Source organism: Aythya ferina (assembly GCF_964211825.1).
Source record: "Aythya ferina genome assembly, contig: HAP1_SCAFFOLD_818, whole genome shotgun sequence".
Lineage (NCBI taxonomy): Eukaryota > Metazoa > Chordata > Aves > Anseriformes > Anatidae > Aythya > Aythya ferina.
In genome coordinates, this window is record NW_028180925.1 from 1 (window position 1) to 21,029 (window position 21,029).

A 21,029-nucleotide genomic window follows, 5' to 3' on the forward strand; every position below is an offset into this window, starting at 1 on the left:
CTCCCCCCAAAGCCCCCCATATCTCCCCCAACCCCACCCCATATCTCCCCCCAACCCCCCCAACTCACCCCTTTCCCCCTTTATCCCCCCCCCCCAGGTGAACTCGTGGAGCGGCTCCCTATAACCCCTTATAACCCCCAATCCCCCCATAACCCCCATATTTCCCCCCCCAAACCCCTTATAACCCCCCGTAACCCCCCTATTTCTCCCCCAAATCCCCCCAAACCCCCCCCAACTCACCCCTTTATCCCCCCCCCCCAGGTGAACTCGTGGAGCGGCTCCCTATAACCCCCCCAAACCCCCCATAACCCCCCCCATAACCCCTTATAACCCCCCTATAACCCCCCATAACCTCCCCAATTCCCCCCATAACCCCCATATCTCCCCCCATAACCCCCCCAATTCCCCCCTTAACCCCCATATCTCCCCCCAAACCCCCCCATATCTCCCCCCAAACCCCCCCATATCTCCCCCAACGCCCCCCAACTCACCCCTTTCTCCCCCCCCCCCCAGGTGAACTCGTGGAGCGGCTCCCTATAACCCCCCAATTCCCCCCATAACCCCCATATTTCCCCCTATAAACCCCCCCAATCACCCCATAACCCCCATATTTCCCCCCATAACCCCTTATAACCCCCTATAACCCCCCCAGTTCCCCCTTTTAGCCCCCCAAATCCCCCCATAACCCCTTATAACCTCCTGTAAGCCCCCTATTTCTTCTCTAACCTCCCCAAATCCCCCCCAACACCCCCATAACCCTCCCAATTCCCCCTTATAACCCCCTTATAACCCCCTGTAACCCCCCCAATTCCCCTCTTAACCCCCATATCTCCCCCAAACCCCCCCCTAAACCCCCCTCATATCTCCCCCCAACCCCCCCCAACTCACCCCTTTCTCCCCCCCCCCCCCAGGTGAACTCGTGGAGCGGCTCGATCGAGGTGGGGGTGACGGCCCAGGACCCGGCGGTGCTGGATTTCCCCAGCAGCGCCACGGGGCTGCGGGGGGGGTCGTGGGTGGTGTCGGGGTGCTCGGTGCTGCGGGACGGCCGCTCCCTGCGCGACGATTTCGGGCCCGACCTGGACGCCCTGGGGGAGGGCGACCGGGTGGGGGGTGCAGGCCACCCCCCGGGGGGAGCTGCGCCTCTGGGTCAACGGCCGCGACTGGGGGGGTGGCGGCCGGCCGGGCTCCCCCCCCGCGTCTGGGGCGGTCGTCGACCTCTACGGGAAGTGCACCCAGGTCAGCGTGGTCGGGGACACGCCCCACCGGCGGGGGACACGCCCACTTGGGACACGCCCACCGGGCTGGACACGCCCTACGCGGACGCCCCCCTGCTGGGGGTGGACAACGCCCCTTTAAGCCACGCCCCTTTAAGCCACGCCCCGACAAGCCACGCCCCGACAAGCCACGCCCCTATAAGCCACGCCCCTTCAAACCACGTCCCTATAAGCCACGCCCCTATAGCCAACAACTCCATAGGCCACGCCCCAACGAGCCACGCCCCTATGAACCACACCCCGCTAACCAACGCCCCCATAAGCAACGCCCCGCTAAGCCACGCCCCCGGAGCCAACGCCCTGATAAGCCACGCCCCCGCAGACCACGCCCCCGCAGGCCGCGCCCCCCTAGGCCACGCCCCTAAAAACCACGCCCCCACAAGCAACGCCCCGCCGGACGCCCCCCATGGACTCGCCCCCGACGGCCACGCCCACCTCGGCCGCGCCCCCGATGGGCGGGGCCTCCGTGGACACGCCCCCGGTGGGCGTGGCTCCGATGGACACGCCCACCTCGGGGGGGGGTCCCGGCGGAGGGGGCCTCCCCCCGGCCCGGTGCTGGAGCCAATCAGCAGGGGAGGGGGCTGCTGGGTGAGTGGGGGGGGGGCTGGGGGGGTCGTGGGGGGGGGTGGGGGGGATTTGGGGGGGTCTGGGGGGGTCAGGGGGGTGTTGGGGAGGGGGGTGGGGGGTGGTTGGGGGGATTTGAGGGGGTGATTGGGGGGTGAGGGGGGGTTTTGGGGGGGTAATGGAGGGGGTTTGGGGGGGTCTGGGGGGGTTGGAAGGGATTTGGGGGGGTCTGGGGGGATGTGGGGGGTGGGGGGATTTGGGGGGGGCTGGGTGGGTGAGGAGGGGTCTGGGGGGGTAATGGAGGGGGTTTGGGGGGGTTCATGGCTATGGGGGGGGTCCCAGAGGGGTTTGGGGGGGGTCCGGGGGGATTGGGGGGGGTTGGTGAGGATGAAGGGGTCGGGGGGGGGTTGTGGGGGGCAGAATGGGGCAATTTGGGGGGATTTGGGGCTTTTTGGGGGTTCTGGGGTCAGTTCTGGGGGGGGGGGCTCTGTCTCATCCCCCCTTCCCCCTCTTCCCCCCCCCCCAGCGCTGCCCCCCCCCGCCCCGGCGCCCCCCCGGCCCCAGCCACGCCCCGACCGCTTCCTGGAGGGCCTCGACCCCCCCGAGGGTGAGTGGGGGCGGGGCCAGACCCCGAGGGGGCGGAGCCAGGGCGAAAAAAGGGGCGGGGCTAACCCCCGAGGGGGGGTGTGGTCAACCGCATTGGGGTGGGGGCAAGCATTAGGGGGTGGGGCTTATCTGATGGGGGGCGGGGCTTTGGGGGTGGGGTTAGCTCATGGGGGCGTGGTCTTGTGGTGGTGGGTGGGGCCAGCTGCAGGGGGCGTGGGCTTCCATCACCGTATATGGGCATGGGTGGGGTTTTGTGCAAGGGGCGGGGCTTCCTGTGCCACGCCCTCCTGCAATGAATGAGGGAGCCCCGCCCTGGGGGCGTGTCCAGGCACAGGGGGTGGGGCTTACATAAGGAGTGGGTGGGGCTTGTGCTGGTGGGCGGGGCTTTGTCTGGGAGGGGGGTGTCCAAACTTAGGGGGCGGGGCTTCACTGCCCATACCTGCAGCATGGGGAGTGGGCGGGGCCTGTCCTGGTGGGCGGGGCTTGTTCTGGGTGGGGCGTGTCAACTCGGGGGGGCGTGGCCTAGCCGCGGGGGCGTGTCCACCTTGGGGGGGAGGATATGGGGTTAACCCTTTCCTTGCCAGAGCCCTAACAGTGCTAGGGGGGCGGGGTCTCCCTGGGGGGGCGTTGGCCCAGGCGCGGAAGGGGCGTGTCCCCTATGGGGGGCGTGGCCTAGCCCAGGTGGGCGTGTCCTCCTTGTGGGGGAGTTGGGATTAACCCTTTTCCTTGCCACAGCCCTGTGAGTATCTGCAGGGGGGGGCGGTGCTTCTCCCCCGGTGGGCGTGTCCCGGGCATGGAAGGGGCGTGTCCTCAATGGGGGGGCGTGTCCTCCTCGTGGGGAGTCGGGATTAACCCTTTCCTTGCCACAGCCCTGAGAGCATCTGGGGTGTGGGGGGGCGGTGCTTCTCCCCCGAGGGGGCGTGTCCCCGGGGGGAGAGGGGCGTGCCCCGAGGTGACCCCGCCCCTCTTCCCCGGTAGGCGGGGCGTGGGCGGGGCCGTCGCTGTCCAACGAGGCGCTGCTGTTCCACGAGAAGTGCGGGGCCCTCATCAAGCTGAGCAACGGCCACAAGACGGCCGAGCGCCGCCGGCCCCTCGACGAGTTCAACAACGGCGTCGTCCTCACCAACCGGCCCCTGCGCGACGGGGAGATGTTCGAGGTGGGCCGGGGGGGGGATTGGGGGGCTGGGGGGGGGATTTGGGGGGGCCTGGGAGGGATTTGGGGGGTCTTGGGGGGGTTAGGGGGAGCTGGGGGGGGATTTCGGGGGCCTGGGGGGGGATTTGGGGGGGCTGGGGGGGGATTTGGGGGGGCTGGGGGGGTTGGGGGGGGTTAGAGGGGGATCTGGGGGGATTTGGGGGGGATTTGGGGGGCCTGGGGGGGGATTTGGGGGTGCTGGGGGGGTTAGGGGGGCTGAGGGGGGGTTGGGGGGGTCTGGGGGGGGATTTGGGGGGCCTGGGGGGGGATTTGGGGGGGTCTGGGGGGGTTAGGGGGAGCTGGGGGGGATTTGGGGGGCTGGGGGGGGGATTTGGGGGGTCTTGGGGGGGTTAGGGGGGGCCTGGGGGGTTAGAGGGAGATTTGGGGGGCCTAGGAGGGGTTAGGGGGGGCTAGGAGGGGGATTTGGGGGGCTTGGGGGGATCTGGGCGGGTTTAGGGGGGCCTAGGAGGGGGATGGGGGGAGCCTGGGGGGGTTAGAGGGGGATTTGGGGATCCTAGGGGGGGTTAGGGGGGACTTGGGGGGGGGCTGGGGGGATTTGGGGGGTCCTGGGGGGGGGTAGGAGGGTCCTAGGGAGGGTTAGGGGGGGGCTTGGAAGACCTGGAGGGGATTTGGGGAGCCTGGGGGGGGGTCCTAGGGTGTCTTGGGGGGGCTGAGGAGCTTGGCGGTGAACCAGGGAAGGGCTTGGGGGTACGGGGGGGGGTCCTGGGGTCAATTTGGGGGGGGTCCCAACGCCCCCCCGACCCCCCCAGATCCGCATCGACAAACTGGTGGACAAATGGTCGGGCTCCATCGAGATCGGGGTGACGGCGCACAACCCCAACAGCCTGGACTACCCGGCCACCATGACCAACCTGCGCTCCGGTGGGCCCCCCCCCCTCGTTAATTAACCCCCCCCCCTTAATTAACGACCCCCTAATTAACCCCCCTGACCCCCCCCTAAGGCACCATCATGATGAGCGGCTGCGGGATCCTCACCAACGGCAAGGGGACGCGGCGCGAGTACTGCGAGTTCAGCCTGGACGAGCTGCAGGTGCCCCCCCCGGACCCCCCCCCAAATTTAATTTATGGGGGGGGGGTCCCCAAAACCCCCCCCCCCAGCGCCGTGCCCCCCAAATCCCCCCTTGTTTAACAACAGAGAATTGGGGAGCACAAGTTCTTGGTGCCCCCCCCACCCCGGACCCCTCCCCAGTTTAATTCTCATTGGGACCCCCCCCCCCATTTATTTATTTTTTATTTGGGGGGGGTCCCAAAAGCCCCCCCAGGATGGGGAGGGGGCGGTGCTGTGCCCCCAAATCCTTCCTCGTTAATCGGTGTGGGGGTCCAAATTTTTTGTGCCGCCCCCCCCCCATTAATTTTTTCCTAAATTTGGTCTTCCTTAAACTGGGGGGGTCCCAGAATTGGAGGGGGGCAGCCCCAAATTTGGAGGGGGGGGCAAATTCAATTCGGGGGAGGGTCCCCAAATTGCAATGGGGCAGCCTCAAATTGAGGGGGGTCCCCAAATTGAGGGGGGGACCCCAAATTGAGAGGGGGGGCAAATTAGAGGGGGAACTCCCAATTATGGGGGGGGGGCAAGTACCCCCCAAAGACCCCCAAGTGCCCCCCCCACCCCAGACCCCCAAATCCCCCCTCATTTGGGGGGAGGACGACCCCAAACACCCCAAAACTCCCCCAAAATCTCCACCTGGGCCCCCCCTTAACTCCGTGGGGGGGGTGTTGGGAGCCCCCTGGGGGCCCCCCTTATTTTAGGGGGGGCGTCTCGGGTCCCCCACATTTTGGGGGGGGGTCTCGGGTCCCCCATGGTCGCCCCCCCCCCCCCACAGGAAGGGGACCACATCGGGCTGACGAGGAAGGCCAACAACGCGCTGCACTTCTACATCAACGGCGTCGACCAAGGTGGGGGCATGGGGGGGGGCACGGGGGGGTCACGGGGGGGCGTGGGGACATTGGGGACATGGGGGGGACATGGGGGGGTGCGGGGGGGGGCGTGGGCGTGGGGTGTGGGGACACCAAAGGGACGCGGTGGCCTTGGGTGACGTCTTCGTGGCGTTGACCGCGTCAATGCAATGGGGTGGGGGGGGGGGGGGGGGACAGAGGTCCCTGGGGGGGACACGGTGACGTTGTCCCGCTCGTGGTGGCCCTGTGGTGGCCCTGGGTGACGTCGTGACGCTGATGACGTCATCAATGTCATTGTGGCGTGATCGGGACCTTCCAATGTTGGCCATCGATGGCGCTGTCGTGTTCATCGCGTTGACCCCAACCCAACGTTGACCCCAAGCCAAGACCTGGGGTGGGCTCAGGACGCTTTGGGGTGCCACGGGGTGACTCGGGGTGGGGGACAGGAGCCCCCTGGATGACGTTGTGACACTGATGACGTCATTAATGTCATCATGACTTGGTTGGGACCTCCCAACGTTGACCATCGATGACATTTTTGTGGTTATCTCATGGTTGACCTCAACCCAACAAGACTTGGGGGGGGACAGGAGCCCCCTGGGTGACATTTGTCCCACTCCTGGTGTCCCTGGGTGTCACTGTCACCCTGATGACGTCATTAATGTCATCATGACTTGGTCGGGACCTCCCAACATTGACCATTGTTGACGTTACCGCGCTCATCCCGTTGACCCCAACCCAACGTTGACCCCAACCCAAGACCTGGGGTGGGCTTGGGACGGTTTGGGGTGCCACGGGGTGACTTGGGGTGGGGGACAGGAGCCCCCTGGGTGACATTGTGACACTGATGACATCATTAACGTCATCATGACTTGGTTGGGACCTCCCAACATTGACCATCGTTGACGTTACCGCGCTCATCGCGTTGACCCCAACCCAACATTGACCCCAAGCCAAGACCTGGGGTGGGCTCAGGACGCTTTGGGGTGCCACGGGGTGACTCGGGGTGGGGGACAGGAGCCCCCTGGATGACGTTGTGACACTGATGACGTCATTAATGTCATCATGACGTCATCGGGACCTCCCAACGTTGACCATGGATGACATTTTTGTGGTCATCTCATGGTTGACCTCAACCCAACAAGACTTGGGGAGGGTCAGGAGCCTCTTGGGTGACATTTGTCCTACTTGTGGTGTCCCTGGGTGTCACTGTCACTCTGATGACGTCATTAATGTCATCATGACGTCATCGGGACCCCCCAACCTTGACCATCGTTGACCTTACCACCCTCCTTGACCCCAACCCAACCCCCGTGCCGCGCTCGGCTCGCTTTTCGGTACCACGGGGAGCCTCGGGGGTGGGACGCCGCCCCCCCCACCCCCAAGCTGACCCCCCCCCGGTGTCCCCCCCCCAGGGGTGGCGGCCCCGGTGACGCCCCCGGTGCTCTACGGGGTGGTCGACCTCTACGGGATGGCGGCCAAGGTGACCATCGTGCACGGCCACAACCCCAGCGACCGCCTGCGCCGCAACAACGCCATCCTGCGCGCCCTGTCCCCCGAGGGGGGGCGGCGAAACGGGACCCCCGCCCCCCCCCCCAATGCCGGCGTCCCCCCCCCGGCCCCCCTGCCCGCCCCGCCCCCCTCCGGAGCCCCCCGGCTCCTTTTCCACCCCAACTGCGGGCAGAAGGCGGCGGTGGTCAACGAGGGGCGCACGGCGCTGCGGCCGCAGTGAGTGTTTTGGGGGGGGGTCTTGGGGTCTTTGGGGGGTGTTGGGGGGTCTTTGGGGGGTGTTTGGGGGTCTGGGGGGGGATTGGGGGGTGTTGGGGGAGGGAGGATTTTGGGGGGATAGTGGGGGTCTGGGGGGGGATTGGGGGGTGATTGGGGTCTGGGGGGGAAGATTTTAGGGGGTTATTGGGGGTCTTCGGGGGATTGGGGGGTGTTGGGGGTCTGGGGGGGGGTTTAGGGGGTGTTGGGGTCTGGGGGGGGTGTTAGGGGGTGATTGGGGTCTGGGGGGGAAGATTTTGGGGGGATATTGGGGGTCTGGGGGGGGATTGGGGTGTTTGGGGGTCTGGGGGCGGCATTAGGGGGTGATTGGGGTCTGGGGGGGGCGTTAGAGGGTGTTGGGGGTCTGGGGGGGAAGATTTTGGGGGGATATTGGGGGTCTGGGGGGGGATTGGGAACCTTGGGAATGGGATTAGGGGGGTGATTGGGGTCTGGGTGGGAAGACTTTGGGAGGATATTGGGGGTGTGGGGGGGGGTTGGGGGCTGTTGGGGTCTGGGGGGGGCGTTAGGGGGTGATTGGGGTCGGGGGGGGCTTTGGGGTCCCGTGGGTGCCGGGGGGGGCCTCAGTGACCCCCCCACATCATCGAAGTGCCATAAATGCCCTCTGTCAGGGGCTGGTGCTGAGCGCACGGGCGCCGTGCAACGGGGGATTTATTGGGATGGGTGTTGGGTTATTGGGGTTTTTGGGGTTTTGGGGTCCCGTGGGTGCTGGGGGGGCCCTCGGTGACCCCCCCACATCATTGAGGTGCCATAAATGCCCTCCACCAGGGTCTGGTGCTGAGCGCGCGGGCGCTGCGCAACGGGGGATTTATTGGGATGGGTGTTGGGTTATTGGGGTTTTTGGGGTTTTGGGGTCCCGTGGGTGCTGGGGGGGCCCTCAGTGACCCCCCCATGCCCTTGGTGACCCCCCCACATCATTGAAGTGCCATAAATGCCCTCCACCAGGGGCTGGTGCTGAGCACGCGGGCGCTGCGCAACGGGGGATTTATTGGGATGGGTGTTGGGTTATTGGGGTTTTTGGGGTTTTGGGGTGCCGGGGGGCTCTCAGTGACCCCCCCCACGTCCTTGCAGTGCCACGGACGACTTCAACCACGGGGTGGTGCTGAGCGCGCGGGCGCTGCGGGACGGGGAGGTGTTCACGGTGCGCCTGGACCGCACGGTGCCCAAATGGGCCGGCTCCATCGAGATCGGGGTCACCACGCACAGCCCCGCGCGCCTCCAGCTGCCCTCCACCATGACCAACCTGCGCTCAGGTGGGCAACGGGGGGGGGTTTTGGGGTCCCCGGGGGGTCCTCGGGGGGTCCTCAGTGTTATTACGGGGTCTTCGTGGGGTTTTCAGCATCCTTATGGGGTCCTTATGGGGTCTACACCATCTCCATGGGGTCATCAGCATCAATATGGGGTCCCCAGGGGGTCCTTGGGGGGTCCTCGGGGGGTCCTTGATGTTATTACGGGGTCCCCATGGGGTCTTCAACATCGTTATGGGGTCCTTATGGGGTCTACAACATCTCCATGGGGTTCCCAACATCTCCATGGGGTCATCAGCATCAATATGGGGTCCCCAGGGGGTCCTTGGGGGGTCCTCGGGGGGTCCTCGGTGTTATTACGGGGTCTTCGTGGGGTTTTCAGCATCCTTATGGGGTCCTTATGGGGTCTACACCATCTCCATGGGGTTCCCAACATCTCCTTGGGGTCCTCAGAATCATTATGGGGTCCCCAGGGGGTCTTCAACATCCTTATGGGGTCTTTATGGGGTCTACAACATCTCCATGGGGTTCCCAACATCTCCATGGGGTCCTCAGCATCAATATGGGGTCCCCGGGTGGTCCTCGGGGGGTCCTTGGTGTTATTACGGGGTCCCCATGGGGTCTTCAACATCGTTATGGGGTCCTTATGGGGTCTACAACATCTCCATGGGGTTCCCAACATCTCCATGGGGTCATCAGCATCAATATGGGGTCCCCAGGGGGTCCTTGGGGGGTCCTCGGGGGGTCCTTGGTGTTATTACGGGGTCTTCGTGGGGTTTTCCGCATCCTTATGGGGTCTTTATGGGGTCTACAACATGTCCATGGGGTTCCCAACATCTCCTTGGGGTCCTCAGCATCAATATGGGGTCCCCAGGGGGTCTTCAACATCCTTATGGGGTCTTTATGGGGTCTACAACATCTCCATGGGGTCATCAGCATCGTTAGGGGGTCCGCATGGGGTCCTCAACATCTTTATGGGGTCCTTATGGGGTCTACACCATCTCCATGGGGTCCTCAGTGTCATTAGGGGGTCCCCAGGGGGTCCTCAGAATCATTATGGGGTCCTCAGCGTTGTTATGGGGTCCCCAGGGGGTCCTCGTTGTCCTTATGGGGTCCTTATGGGGTCTACACCATCTCCATGGGGTCCTCAGCGTCATTAGGGGGTCCCCAGGGGGTCCCCAGGGGGTCCTCGGTGTTATTACGGGGTCTTCATGGGGTCTTCAATATCATTATGGGGTCTTTATGGGGTCTACAACATCTCCATGGGGTTCCCAACATCACCAGGGGGTCCTCAGCGTCATTAGGGGGTCCCCAGGGGGTTCTTGGTGTTATTATGGGGTCCTCAGCGCTGTTTATGGGGTCCCCATGGGGTCCCCAACATCTCCTTGGGGTTCCCAATGTCCTTATGGGGTCTCCAATATCCCTATGGGGTCTCCATGGGGTTCCCAAAGTCCTTATGGGATCCCCGTGTGCTCCCCTCCCTGTACCCTCCACCCTGAGATCCCCAAGCCCCCCCTTAACCCCAAACCCCCCAGTAACCCCCCAAACCCCCCTGTAACCCCCATAACCCCCATAAAAACCCCAAAACCCCCCAAAAAAAACCCAAACCCCCCAAAAAAACCCCCAAACCCCCCAAAAACCCCAAACCACCCATAAAAACCCCAAAACCCCCTTGTAACCCCAAAACCCCCTTGTAACCCCAAAACCCCCTTGTAACCCCAAAACACCCCCAAAAAACCCAACCCCTCCCCTCAAAAAAAAAACAAAAAACCCCAAACCCCTCCAAAAAAACCCAAACCCCACCAAAGCCCCCAAAAAAACCCAAAACCCCCTAAAAAACCCCAAAACCCTACAGGCACCTGGATGATGACGGGCAACGGGGTGATGCACAACGGCACCACGGTGCTGGACGAGTACGGCCACAACCTCGACCGCCTCAAGGTGGGCGCCAGCACCCATGGGTGCAGGGGGGTCCTAGGGGGGTGGAGGTGTGACCCTGACCCCCCCCAACCCCACCCATGGGTGTCCTTGCAGGTGTGGGACACGGTGGGGGTGGTGCGGGCGCCAGCACCCATGGGTGCTGGGGGTTCCCAGGGGGGTGGGGGCGTGACCCTGACCCCCCCCAACCCCACCCATGGGTGTCCCTGCAGGTGTGGGACACGGTGGGGGTGTTGTGGGCGCCAGCACCCATGGGTGCAGGGGGGTCCTCAGGGTGGGGGCTTGACCCTGACCCCCCCCCACCCATGGGTGTCCCCGCAGGTGGTGGACATGGTGGGGGTGGTGTGGGCGCCAGCACCCATGGGTGTGGGGGGGTCCTCAGGGTGGGGGCTTGACCCTGACCCCCCCCCCACCCATGGGTGTCCCTGCAGGCGGAGGGCACTGTGGGGGTGGTGTGGGCGTCAGCACCCATGGGTGGTGTTGGGGGGGGGTCCTTAGGGTGGGGGCGTGACCCTGACCCCCCCAACCCCACCCATGGGTGGACACGGTGGGGGTGGTGTGGGCGCCAGCACCCATGGGTGGGATTGGGGGGGGTCCTGGGAGGGGTGTGGGGGTGTGACCTCACCCCCCTCACCCTTGGGTGTCCCCGCAGGCGGGGGACACGGTGGGGGTGGTGCGGGCGTCAGCACCCATGGGTGCAGGGGGGGGGTCCTCAGGGTGGGGGTGTGACCCTGACCCCCTCCCCCCCAACTCCACCCATGGGTGGACACGGTGGGGGTGGTGCAGGCACCAGCACCCATGGGTGGGGGGGGGTCCTCAGGGTGGGGGCTTGACCCTGACCCCCCCCCACCCATGGGTGTCCCTGCAGGCGGAGGGCACTGTGGGGCTGGTGTGGGCGCCAGCACCCATGGGTGCTGGGGGTTCCCAGGGGGGTGGGGGCGTGACCCTGACCCCCCCAACCCCACCCATGGGTGTCCCCGCAGGTGGTGGACACAGTGGGGGTGGTGTGGGCGCCAGCACCCATGGGTGCTGGGGGTTCCCAGGGGGGTGGGGGCGTGACCCTGACCCCCTCAACCCCACCCATGGGTGTCCCTGCAGGCGGGGGACACGGTGGGGGTGGTGTGGGTGCCAGCACCCATGGGTCGGGGGCCCCGGGGGGGGGTCCTCAGGGTGGGGGCATGACCCTGACCCCCCCCAACCCCACCCATGGGTGTCCCCGCAGGTGGTGGACACAGTGGGGGTGGTGTGGGCGCCAGCACCCATGGGTGCTGGGGGTTCCCAGGGGGGTGGGGACGTGACCCTGACCCCCCCCAACCCCACCCATGGGTGTCCTCGGAGGCGGGGGGCACAGTGGGGGTGGTGTGGGCGCCAGCACCCATGGGTGCTGGGGGTTCCCAGGGGGGTGGGGGCGTGACCCTGACCCCCCCCAACCCCACCCATGGGTGTCCCTGCAGGTGTGGGACACGGTGGGGGAGTTGTGGGCGCCAGCACCCATGGGTGCAGGGGGGGGTCCTCAGGGTGGGGGCTTGACCCTGACCCCCCCCCACCCATGGGTGTCCCTGCAGGCGGAGGGCACTGTGGGGGTGGTGTGGGCGTCAGCACCCATGGGTGGTGTTGGGGGGGGGTCCTTAGGGTGGGGGCGTGACCCTGACCCCTCCCCCAACCCCACCCATGGGTGGACATGGTGGGGGTGGTGTGGGCACCAGCACCCATGGGTGGGGTTGGGGGTTCCCGGGAGGGGTGTGGGGGTGTGACCTCACCCCCCCCCACCCATGGGTGTCCCCGCAGGCGGGGGACACGGTGGGGGTGGTGCGCCGTGCGGACGGCACCCTGCACTTCTTCGTCAACGGGACCCCCCAGGGCCCCGCCGCCTGGAACGTGCCCCCCGGCGTCTACGCCGTCGTCGACCTCTACGGGCAGGCGGCGCAGGCCACCATCGTGGGGGACGGAGGTGGGGTTGGGGGGGGATTTGGGGGGGTTTGGGGGGAAATTGGGGGGTTTGGGGGGGTTTGGGGGGAGAATGGGGGGGTTTGGGGGGGTTATTGGGGGGATTTGGGGGATTTGGGGGGAAATTGGGGGAGTTTGGGGGGAGAATGGGGGGGTTTGGGGGGGTTATTGGGGGGATTTGGGGGATTTGGGGGGGTTTGGGGGGCTATTGGGGGGATTTGGGGGAGATTTAGGGGGATTTGGGGGAGATTTGGGGGAGTTATTGGGGGATTTGGGGGGGTATTGGGGGGGTTTGGGGGGGATTTGGGGGATTTGGGGGGATTTAGGGGGGTATTGGGGGATTTGGGGGGGTATTGGGACAGGCGGCGCAGGCCACCATCGTGGGGGACGGAGGTGGGTTTGGGGGGGGAATTTGGGGGGATTCGGGGGGTTTGGGGGGGTTATTGGGGGGTTTGGGGGGAAATTGGGGGATTTGGGGGGGATTTAGGGGGGTTTGGAGGGGTATTGGGGGTATTTGGGGGATTTGGGGGAGATTTAGGGGGATTTGGGGGAGATTTGGGGGAGTTATTGGGGGATTTGGGGGGGTATTGGGGGGGTTTGGGGGGGATTTGGGGAAATTGGGGGGGTTTGGGGGGGTATTGGGGGGATTTGGGGGAGATTTGGGGGGATATTGGGGGATTTGGTGGGGTATTAGTGGATTTGGGGGGAAATTGGGGGGTTTCAGGGGGGGTTGGGGGAGATTTGGGGGGGTTATTGGGGGATTTGGGGGGATATTGGGGGGTTTGGGGGGATTTGGGGTGCTTATTAGGGGATTTGGGGGGGATTGGGGTGCTTATTGGGGGATTTGGGGGGATATTAGGGGATTTGGGGGGGGTTGGGGGAAAATTGGGGGATTTGGGGAGATTGAGGGGGGTCTAGGGGGATTTGGGGGGAAATTAGGGGAGATTTGGGGGGTTATTGGGGGGGTGGGGGGAAATTGGGGGGGTTATTGGGGGATTTGGGGGGGAATGGGGGTTATTGGGGGATTTGGGGGGATATTAGGGGGGATTTGGGGAGCTGGGGGGGGAATTGGGGGAGCTGGGGTTGGAATTGGGGTGAGGATTTGGGGTTTTGGGGGGGGGGCTCTGGGGGTCTTGGGTGCACTGGGGATGGACCCTGGAGCCACGCACCCTTTTTTGCCCCCCCCCCACCCCATGCTGACCCCAATTCCCCCCCCCCCCAAACCCCAGACCCTCCATCCGAGGGCTCGTCGGGGGGCTCCCCCGGGACCCCCGAGAGCCCCCCCCCCCCGGGGGGGTCTTCCAGCGACCTGCGCTTCCACCGGCGCCACGGGGCCAACGCGCTGCTCACCAACGGGGGCCGCACGGCGCTGCGCCAGAACTGCCGCGCAGAGTTCAACGACGCCATCGTCGTCTCCAACCGGTCAGCACCCCCGGGGGGAACCCCAAAATCCCCAGGGGGAACCCCAAAATCCGGGGGGGGAACCCCCAAAATCTGGGGGGGACGCCAGAAGCCAGGGGGGGACCTGAAATGCCCAGGGTGGAACCCAAAGTCCCACAGGGGAACCCGAAATCCCAGTGGGAAGATGCTAAAAGTCATGTTCTGGAACCCAAAAGTCATGTTCTAGAACCCAAAATCTACAGAGAGAACCCCAAAATCCAGGGGGGGACGCCAGAAGCCAGGGGGGGACCTGAAATGCCCAGGGCGGAGCGCAAAATCCCAAAGGGGAAGCTGAAATCCCGGGGGGAAGATGCTAAAAGTTGTGTTCTGGAACCCAAAAGTCATGTTCTAGAACCCAAAATCCCCAGGGGGAACCCCCAAATCCAGGGGGGGACGCCAGAAGCCAGGGGGGAGCACCAAAAGCCAGGGGGGAACCAAAAGTCCCACAGGGGAACATGAAATCCCAGGGGGAAGATGCTAAAAGTCATGTTCTGGAACCCAAAAGTCATGTTCTAGAACCCAAAATCTACAGAGAGAACCCCAAAATCCAGGGGGGGATGCCAGAAGGCAGGGGGGGACCTGAAATGCCCAGGGCGGAACGCAAAATCCCAAAGGGGAACACGAAATCCCAGGGGGAAGATGCTAAAAGTTGTGTTCTAGAACCCAGAAGTCATGTTCTAGAACCCAAAATCCTGGGGGGAACCCCAAAATCCGGGGGGGAGCACCAAAAGTCAGGGTGGAACCCAAAGTCCCACAGGGAAACATGAAATCCCAAAGGGGAACTCAAAATCCTAGGGGGAAGATGCTAAAAGTCATGTTCTGGAACCCAAATGTTATGTTCTAGAACCCAAAATTCCCAGGGGGAACCCCAAAATCCAGGGGGGGACGCCAGAAGCCAGGGGGGGACCTGAAATGCCCAGGGCGGAACGCAAAGTCCCAAAGGGGAACCCGAAATCCCAGGGGGAAGATGCTAAAAGTTGTTTTCTAGAACCCAGAAGTCATGTTCTAGAACCCAAAATCCCCAGGGGGAACCCCAAAATCCAGGGGGGGACGCCAGAAGCCAGGGGGGGACCTGAAATGCCCAGGGTGGAATGCAAAATCCCAAAGGAGAACACGAAATTCCAGGGGGAAGATGCTAAAAATCATGTTCTGGAACCCAGAAGTCATGTTCTAGAACCCAAAATCCCCAGGGGGAACCCCAAAATCCAGGGGGGAACCCCCAAATCCAGGGGATACACGAAATTCCTGAGGGGGTCCTGAAATTCCCAGAGTGGAACCCAAAATCCCACAGGGGAACCCAAAATCCCAGGGGGAAGATCCTAAACGTCGTGTTCTAGAACCCAAAATCCCCAGGGGGAACCCCAAATCCAGGGGGGGACACCAGAAGCCAGGGGGAGACATCAAAAGCCAGGGCGGAACCCAGAGTCCCACAGGGGAACACGAAATCCCAAGGTGGAACCCAAAATCCTAGGGGGAAGATGCTAAAAGTCATGTTCTGGAACCCAAATGTTATGTTCTAGAACCCAAAATTCCCAGGGGGAACCCCAAAATCCAGGGGGGGACGCCAGAAGCCAGGGGGGGACCTGAAATGCCCAGGGCGGAACGCAAAGTCCCAAAGGGGAACCCGAAATCCCAGGGGGAAGATGCTAAAAGTTGTTTTCTAGAACCCAGAAGTCATGTTCTAGAACCCAAAATCCCCAGGGGGAACCCCAAAATCCAGGGGGGGACGCCAGAAGCCAGGGGGGGACCTGAAATGCCCAGGGTGGAATGCAAAATCCCAAAGGAGAACACGAAATTCCAGGGGGAAGATGCTAAAAATCATGTTCTGGAACCCAGAAGTCATGTTCTAGAACCCAAAATCCCCAGGGGGAACCCCAAAATCCAGGGGGGAACCCCCAAATCCAGGGGATACACGAAATTCCTGAGGGGGTCCTGAAATTCCCAGAGTGGAACCCAAAATCCCACAGGGGAACCCAAAATCCCAGGGGGAAGATCCTAAACGTCGTGTTCTAGAACCCAAAATCCCCAGGGGGAACCCCAAATCCAGGGGGGGACACCAGAAGCCAGGGGGAGACATCAAAAGCCAGGGCGGAACCCAGAGTCCCACAGGGGAACACGAAATCCCAAGGTGGAACCCAAAATCCTAGGGGGAAGATGCTAAAAGTTGTGTTCTAGAACCCAGAAGTCATGTTCTAGAACCCAAACTCACATTCTAGAACCCCAAATCCATGGGGGAGATCCCAAAACTCATCATCTGGAACCCAAACTCCATGGGGGGGGGGCCAAAAAGTGTGCCCTGGAACCCAAAGCCCACATTCTAGAACCCAAATCCCACGATCTAGAACCCAAACTCCTTGCTCTAGAACCCAAAACCCATGGGGGAAATCCTAAAACTCACAGTCTAGAACCCCAAATCCAAGAATGGTTCCCCCCATGGGTACCCCCCCATGGGTGCCCTCCCCCTTGGGTGCCCCCCACCCATGGGTGCCCCCCCCTCCCCCATGACCCCTCCCCCACCCATGGGTGCTCCCCTCCCCCCCCAGGGCGCTGCGGGACGGGGAACTCTTCGAGATCGTCATCCAGAAGATGGTGGACCGCTGGTCGGGCTCCATCGAGGCCGGTGAGCTGGGGGGGGGGGGGTGACACTTTTTGGGGCGGGGTGACACTTTTTTGGGGGTGGGTGACACTAAGGGGGCGTGGTCTGAGCCGGCCCCACCCCCTGCCCCCAGGTGTCACCGCCATCCGCCCCGAGGAGCTGGAGTTCCCCAACACCATGACCGACATCGACTACGACACCTGGATGCTCAGGTGGGGGCACGGCGCGTCCCCAAATGTCCCCAAATGTCCCCAAATTGTCCCCTGGGTCCCCAACTGTCCCCAATGTCCCCACGTGTCCCCAAATGTCCCCAGGGTCCCTATTTGTCCCCATCTGTCCCCATATCCCCCTATTGTCCCCCAATGTCCCCAAATGTCCCCTTGTCCCCTATTGTTCTCATATCCCCCAACTGTCCCCAATGTCCCCTATTGTCCCCAAATGTCCCCAATGTCCCTATGTCCCCATAATCCCCTGATTGTCCCCAAATGTCCCCATATCCCCCAATGTCCGCAATGTCCCCTATTGCCCCAATATACCCTATTGTCCCTATATCCCCTGATTGTCCCTAAATGTCCCCAATGTCCCAATGTCCCCCAATGTCCCCAAATGTCCCCAAACGTCCCCAAATGTCCCCAGTGTCCCCGCAGCGGCACGGCGGTGATGCAGGACGGGAACACGCTGTCCCCATGTCCCAAAGGACCCCATATACCCCCAATGTCCCCAATATCCCTAAATGTCCCCAATGTCCCCAAATGTCCCCAAATATCCCCAAACATCCCCTATTGTCATAGTGGCACGGCGGTGATGCAGGACGGGAACACGCTGTCCCCATGTCCCCAATGTCCCCAGTGTCCCAATATACCCTATTGTCCCTATATCCCCTGATTGTCCCCAATGTCCCCAATGTCCTTAAATGTCCCCAAATGTCCCCAATGTCCCCCAATGTCCCCAAATGTCCCCAAACGTCCCCAAATGTCCCCAGTGTCCCCGCAGCGGCACGGCGGTGATGCAGGACGGGAACACGCTGTCCCCATGTCCCAAAGGACCCCATATACCCCCAATGTCCCCAATATCCCTAAATGTCCCCAATGTCCCCAAATGTCCCCAAATATCCCCAAACATCCCCTATTGTCATAGTGGCACGGCGGTGATGCAGGACGGGAACACGCTGTCCCCATGTCCCTATATCCCCTGATTGTCCCCAATGTCCCCAATGTCCCCAATGACCCCAATGTCCCCAATGTCCCCAATGTCCCCAATGACCCCAATGTCCCCCAATGTCCCCAATGTCCCCAATGTCCCCAATGTCCCCAATGTCCCCAACTGTCCCCAATGTCCCCGCAGTGACATGGCGGTGATGCAGGACGGGAACACACTGTCCCCATGTCCCTATATCCCCTGATTGTCCCCAATGTCCCCAATGTCCCTAAATGTTCCCAATGTCCCCAACTGTCCCCAATGTCCCCAAATGTCCCCAATGTCCCCAAATGTCCCCAAATGTCCCCAATGTCCCCAAATGTCCCCCCTGTCCCCGCAGCGGCACGGCGGTGATGCAGGACGGGAACATGCTGTCCCCATGTCCCCAGTGACCCCATATACCCCCAATGTCCCCATGTCCCCAAATGTCCCCAAATGTCCCTAAATGTCCCCAAATGTCCCCGCAGCGGCACGGTGGTGATGCAGGACGGGAACACGCTGTCCCCATGTCCCCAGTGACCCCATATACCCCCAATGTCCCCATGTCCCCAACTGTCCCCAATATCCCCAAATGTCCCCAATGTCCCCAATGTCCCCAATGTCCCCTACTGTCACAGCGGCACGGCGGTGATGCAGGATGGGAACACACTGTCCCCATGTCCCCAGTGACCCCATATACCCCCAATGTCCCCATGTCCCCAACTGTCCCCAATATCCCCAAATGTCCCCAATGTCCCCAATGTCCCCAAATGTCCCCAATGTCCCCAATGTCCCCAAATGTCCCCTACTGTCACAGCGGCACGGCGGTGATGCAGGACGGGAACACGCTGTCCCCATGTCCCCTATTGTCCCAATATACCCTATTGTCCCTATATCCCCCAAACGTCCCCAATGTTCCCAATGTCCCTAAATGTCCCCAATGTCCCCAATGTCCCCAATGTCCCCTACTGTCACAGCGGCACGGCGGTGATGCAGGACGGGAACACGCTGTCCCCATGTCCCCAGTGACCCCAATGTTCCCAATGTCCCCAATGTCCCCAATGTTCCCAATGTCCCCAATGTCCCCAAATGTCCCCAAATGTCCCTAAATGTCCCCAAATGTCCCCGCAGCGGCACGGCGGTGATGCAGGACGGGAACACGCTGCGCAATAACTACGGCTGCGACCTGGACTCGCTGGGCACGGGGGCGCGGATCGGGATGATGCGCACGGCGCGCGGGGACCTCAAATACTTCATCGACGGCAGGGACCAGGGCGTCGCCTGCTCCGGGCTGCCCCCGGGTACGGGGTCAGGGGGTCGTTATGGGGTCCTTATAGGGTCAGGGGGGTGGTTAGAGGGTCAGGGGGGTTGTGGGGTCATGGGTTATGGGGTTATGGGGTCAGGAGGGTAATGGGGTTAATGGCACAGACCAGGGTGTCACCTGCTCCGGGCTGCCCCCCGGTACGGGGTTATGGGGTCGTTATAGGGTCCTTATAGGGTCAGGGGGGTGGTTATAGGGTTATGGGGTCATGGGGTCAGGGGTTATGGGGTTATGGGGTCAAGAGGGTAATGGGGTTAAAGGCACGGACCAGGGCATCGCCTGCTCCAGGCTGCCCCCAGGTATGGGGTTATGGGGTCGTTATGGGGTCCTTATAGGGTCAGGGGGGTGGTTATAGGGTTATGGGGTCATGGGTTGTGGGGTTATGGGGTTATGGGGTCAGGGGGGTTATGGGGTTAACTTCATGGACCAGGGCGTCGCCTGCTCCGGGCTGCCCCCGGGTATGGGGTTATGGGGTCGTTATAGGGTCAGGGGGGTTGCGGGGTAATGGGTTGTGGGGTTATGGGGTTATGGGGTCAGGGGGGTAATGGGGTTATCAGCATGAACCAGGGCGTCGCCTGCTCCGGGCTGCCCCCGGGTACGGGGTCAGGGGGTCGTTATGGGGTCCTTATAGGGTCAGGGGGGTTATGGGGTCATGGGGTCAGGGGTTATGGGGTTATGGGGTCAGGGGGGTAATGGGGTTATCAGCATGAACCAGGGCGTCGCCTGCTCCGGGCTGCCCCCGGGTATGGGGTCAGGGGGTCGTTATGGGGTCCTTATAGGGTCAGGGGGGTTATGGGGTCATGGGTTATGGGGTTATGGGGTCAGGGGTTATGGGGTAATGGGGTTAACCTCATAGACCAGGGCGTCGCCTGCTCCAGGCTGCCCCCCGGTACAGGGCCCTTATAGGATCTTTATAGGGTCCTTATAGGGTCAGGGGGGTTGTGGGGTCAGGGGTGATGGGGTTATGGGGTCAGAGGGGTAATGGGGTTATCAGCATGAACCAGGGCGTCGCCTGCTCCGGGCTGCCCCCGGGTACGGGGTTATGGGGTCGTTATAGGGTCAGGGGGGTGGTTATAGGGTTATGGGGTCATGGGGTCAGGGGTTATGGGGTTATGGGGTCAGGAGGGTAATGGGGTTAATGGCACGGACCAGGGCGTCGCCTGCTCCGGGCTGCCCCCCGGTACGGGGTCAGGGGGTCGTTATGGGGTCCTTATAGGGTCAGGGGGGTTATGGGGTTATGGGGTCAGGGATTATGGGGTTAACTTCATGGACCAGGGTGTCGCCTGCTCCAGGCTGCCCCCGGGTATGGGGTCAGGGGGTCGTTATGGGGTCCTTATAGGGTCAGGGGGGTGGCTAGAGGGTCAGGGGGGTTGTGGGGTAATGGGTTATGGGGTTGTGGGGTTATGGGGTTATGGGGTCAGGAGGGTAATGGGGTTAACTTCATGGACCAGGGCGTCGCCTGCTCCGGGCTGCCCCCTGGTACGGGGTTATGGGGTCATTATAGGGTCCTTATAGGGTCAGGGGGGTTATGGGGTCATGGAGGGGGTTATGGGGTCAGGGGGGTTGTGGGGTAATGGGTTATGGGGTTATGGGGTCAGGAGGGTAATGGGGTTAATGGCACAGACCAGGGTGTCACCTGCTCCGGGCTGCCCCCGGGTATGGGGGTTATGGGGTCCTTATGGGGTCCTTATGGGGTCAGGGGGTGGTTATAGGGTTATGGGGTCATGGGGTCAGGGGTTATGGGGTCAGGAAGGTAATGGGGTTATCATCACGAACCAGGGCGTCGCCTCCTCTAGGCTGCCCCCCGTACAGGGTTATGGGGTCGTTATGGGGTCGGGGGGATTGTGGGGTCATGGAGGGGGTTATGGGGTCAGGGGTTATGGGGTTATGAGGCGCGGTGCTGTGTGGTTATGGGGCTGGGGGGTTCTGGGGCTGTGGGGCTGTGGGGCTGTGTCCATGTGTGGGTGTTGCTATGGGGCTATGGGGTTATGGGGTTATGGGGCTGGGGGCTGTGGGGCTATAGGGCCGTGTC

The 21,029-nt window shown here is 63.0% G+C and overlaps 1 protein-coding gene across 1 annotated transcript in view; it reads left to right on the forward strand.

The window, feature by feature from the left end:
* Positions 1 to 905: 905 nt before the first annotated feature.
* Positions 906 to 21,029, forward strand: part of NEURL4 (neuralized E3 ubiquitin protein ligase 4) — a gene marked incomplete at both ends in the record, with an annotated part of 31,607 nt that continues 11,483 nt past the window's right edge. Inside the window, 16 exon segments of the mRNA XM_084540456.1 lie at positions 906 to 1,106; positions 1,108 to 1,346; positions 1,639 to 1,862; positions 2,365 to 2,445; positions 3,423 to 3,601; positions 4,407 to 4,518; positions 4,599 to 4,687; positions 5,478 to 5,550; positions 6,966 to 7,278; positions 8,404 to 8,585; positions 10,435 to 10,520; positions 12,306 to 12,468; positions 13,694 to 13,886; positions 16,448 to 16,524; positions 16,634 to 16,712; positions 18,808 to 18,977. Of these exon segments, the coding sequence (XP_084396582.1) occupies positions 906 to 1,106; positions 1,108 to 1,346; positions 1,639 to 1,862; positions 2,365 to 2,445; positions 3,423 to 3,601; positions 4,407 to 4,518; positions 4,599 to 4,687; positions 5,478 to 5,550; positions 6,966 to 7,278; positions 8,404 to 8,585; positions 10,435 to 10,520; positions 12,306 to 12,468; positions 13,694 to 13,886; positions 16,448 to 16,524; positions 16,634 to 16,712; positions 18,808 to 18,977 (2,461 nt within the window).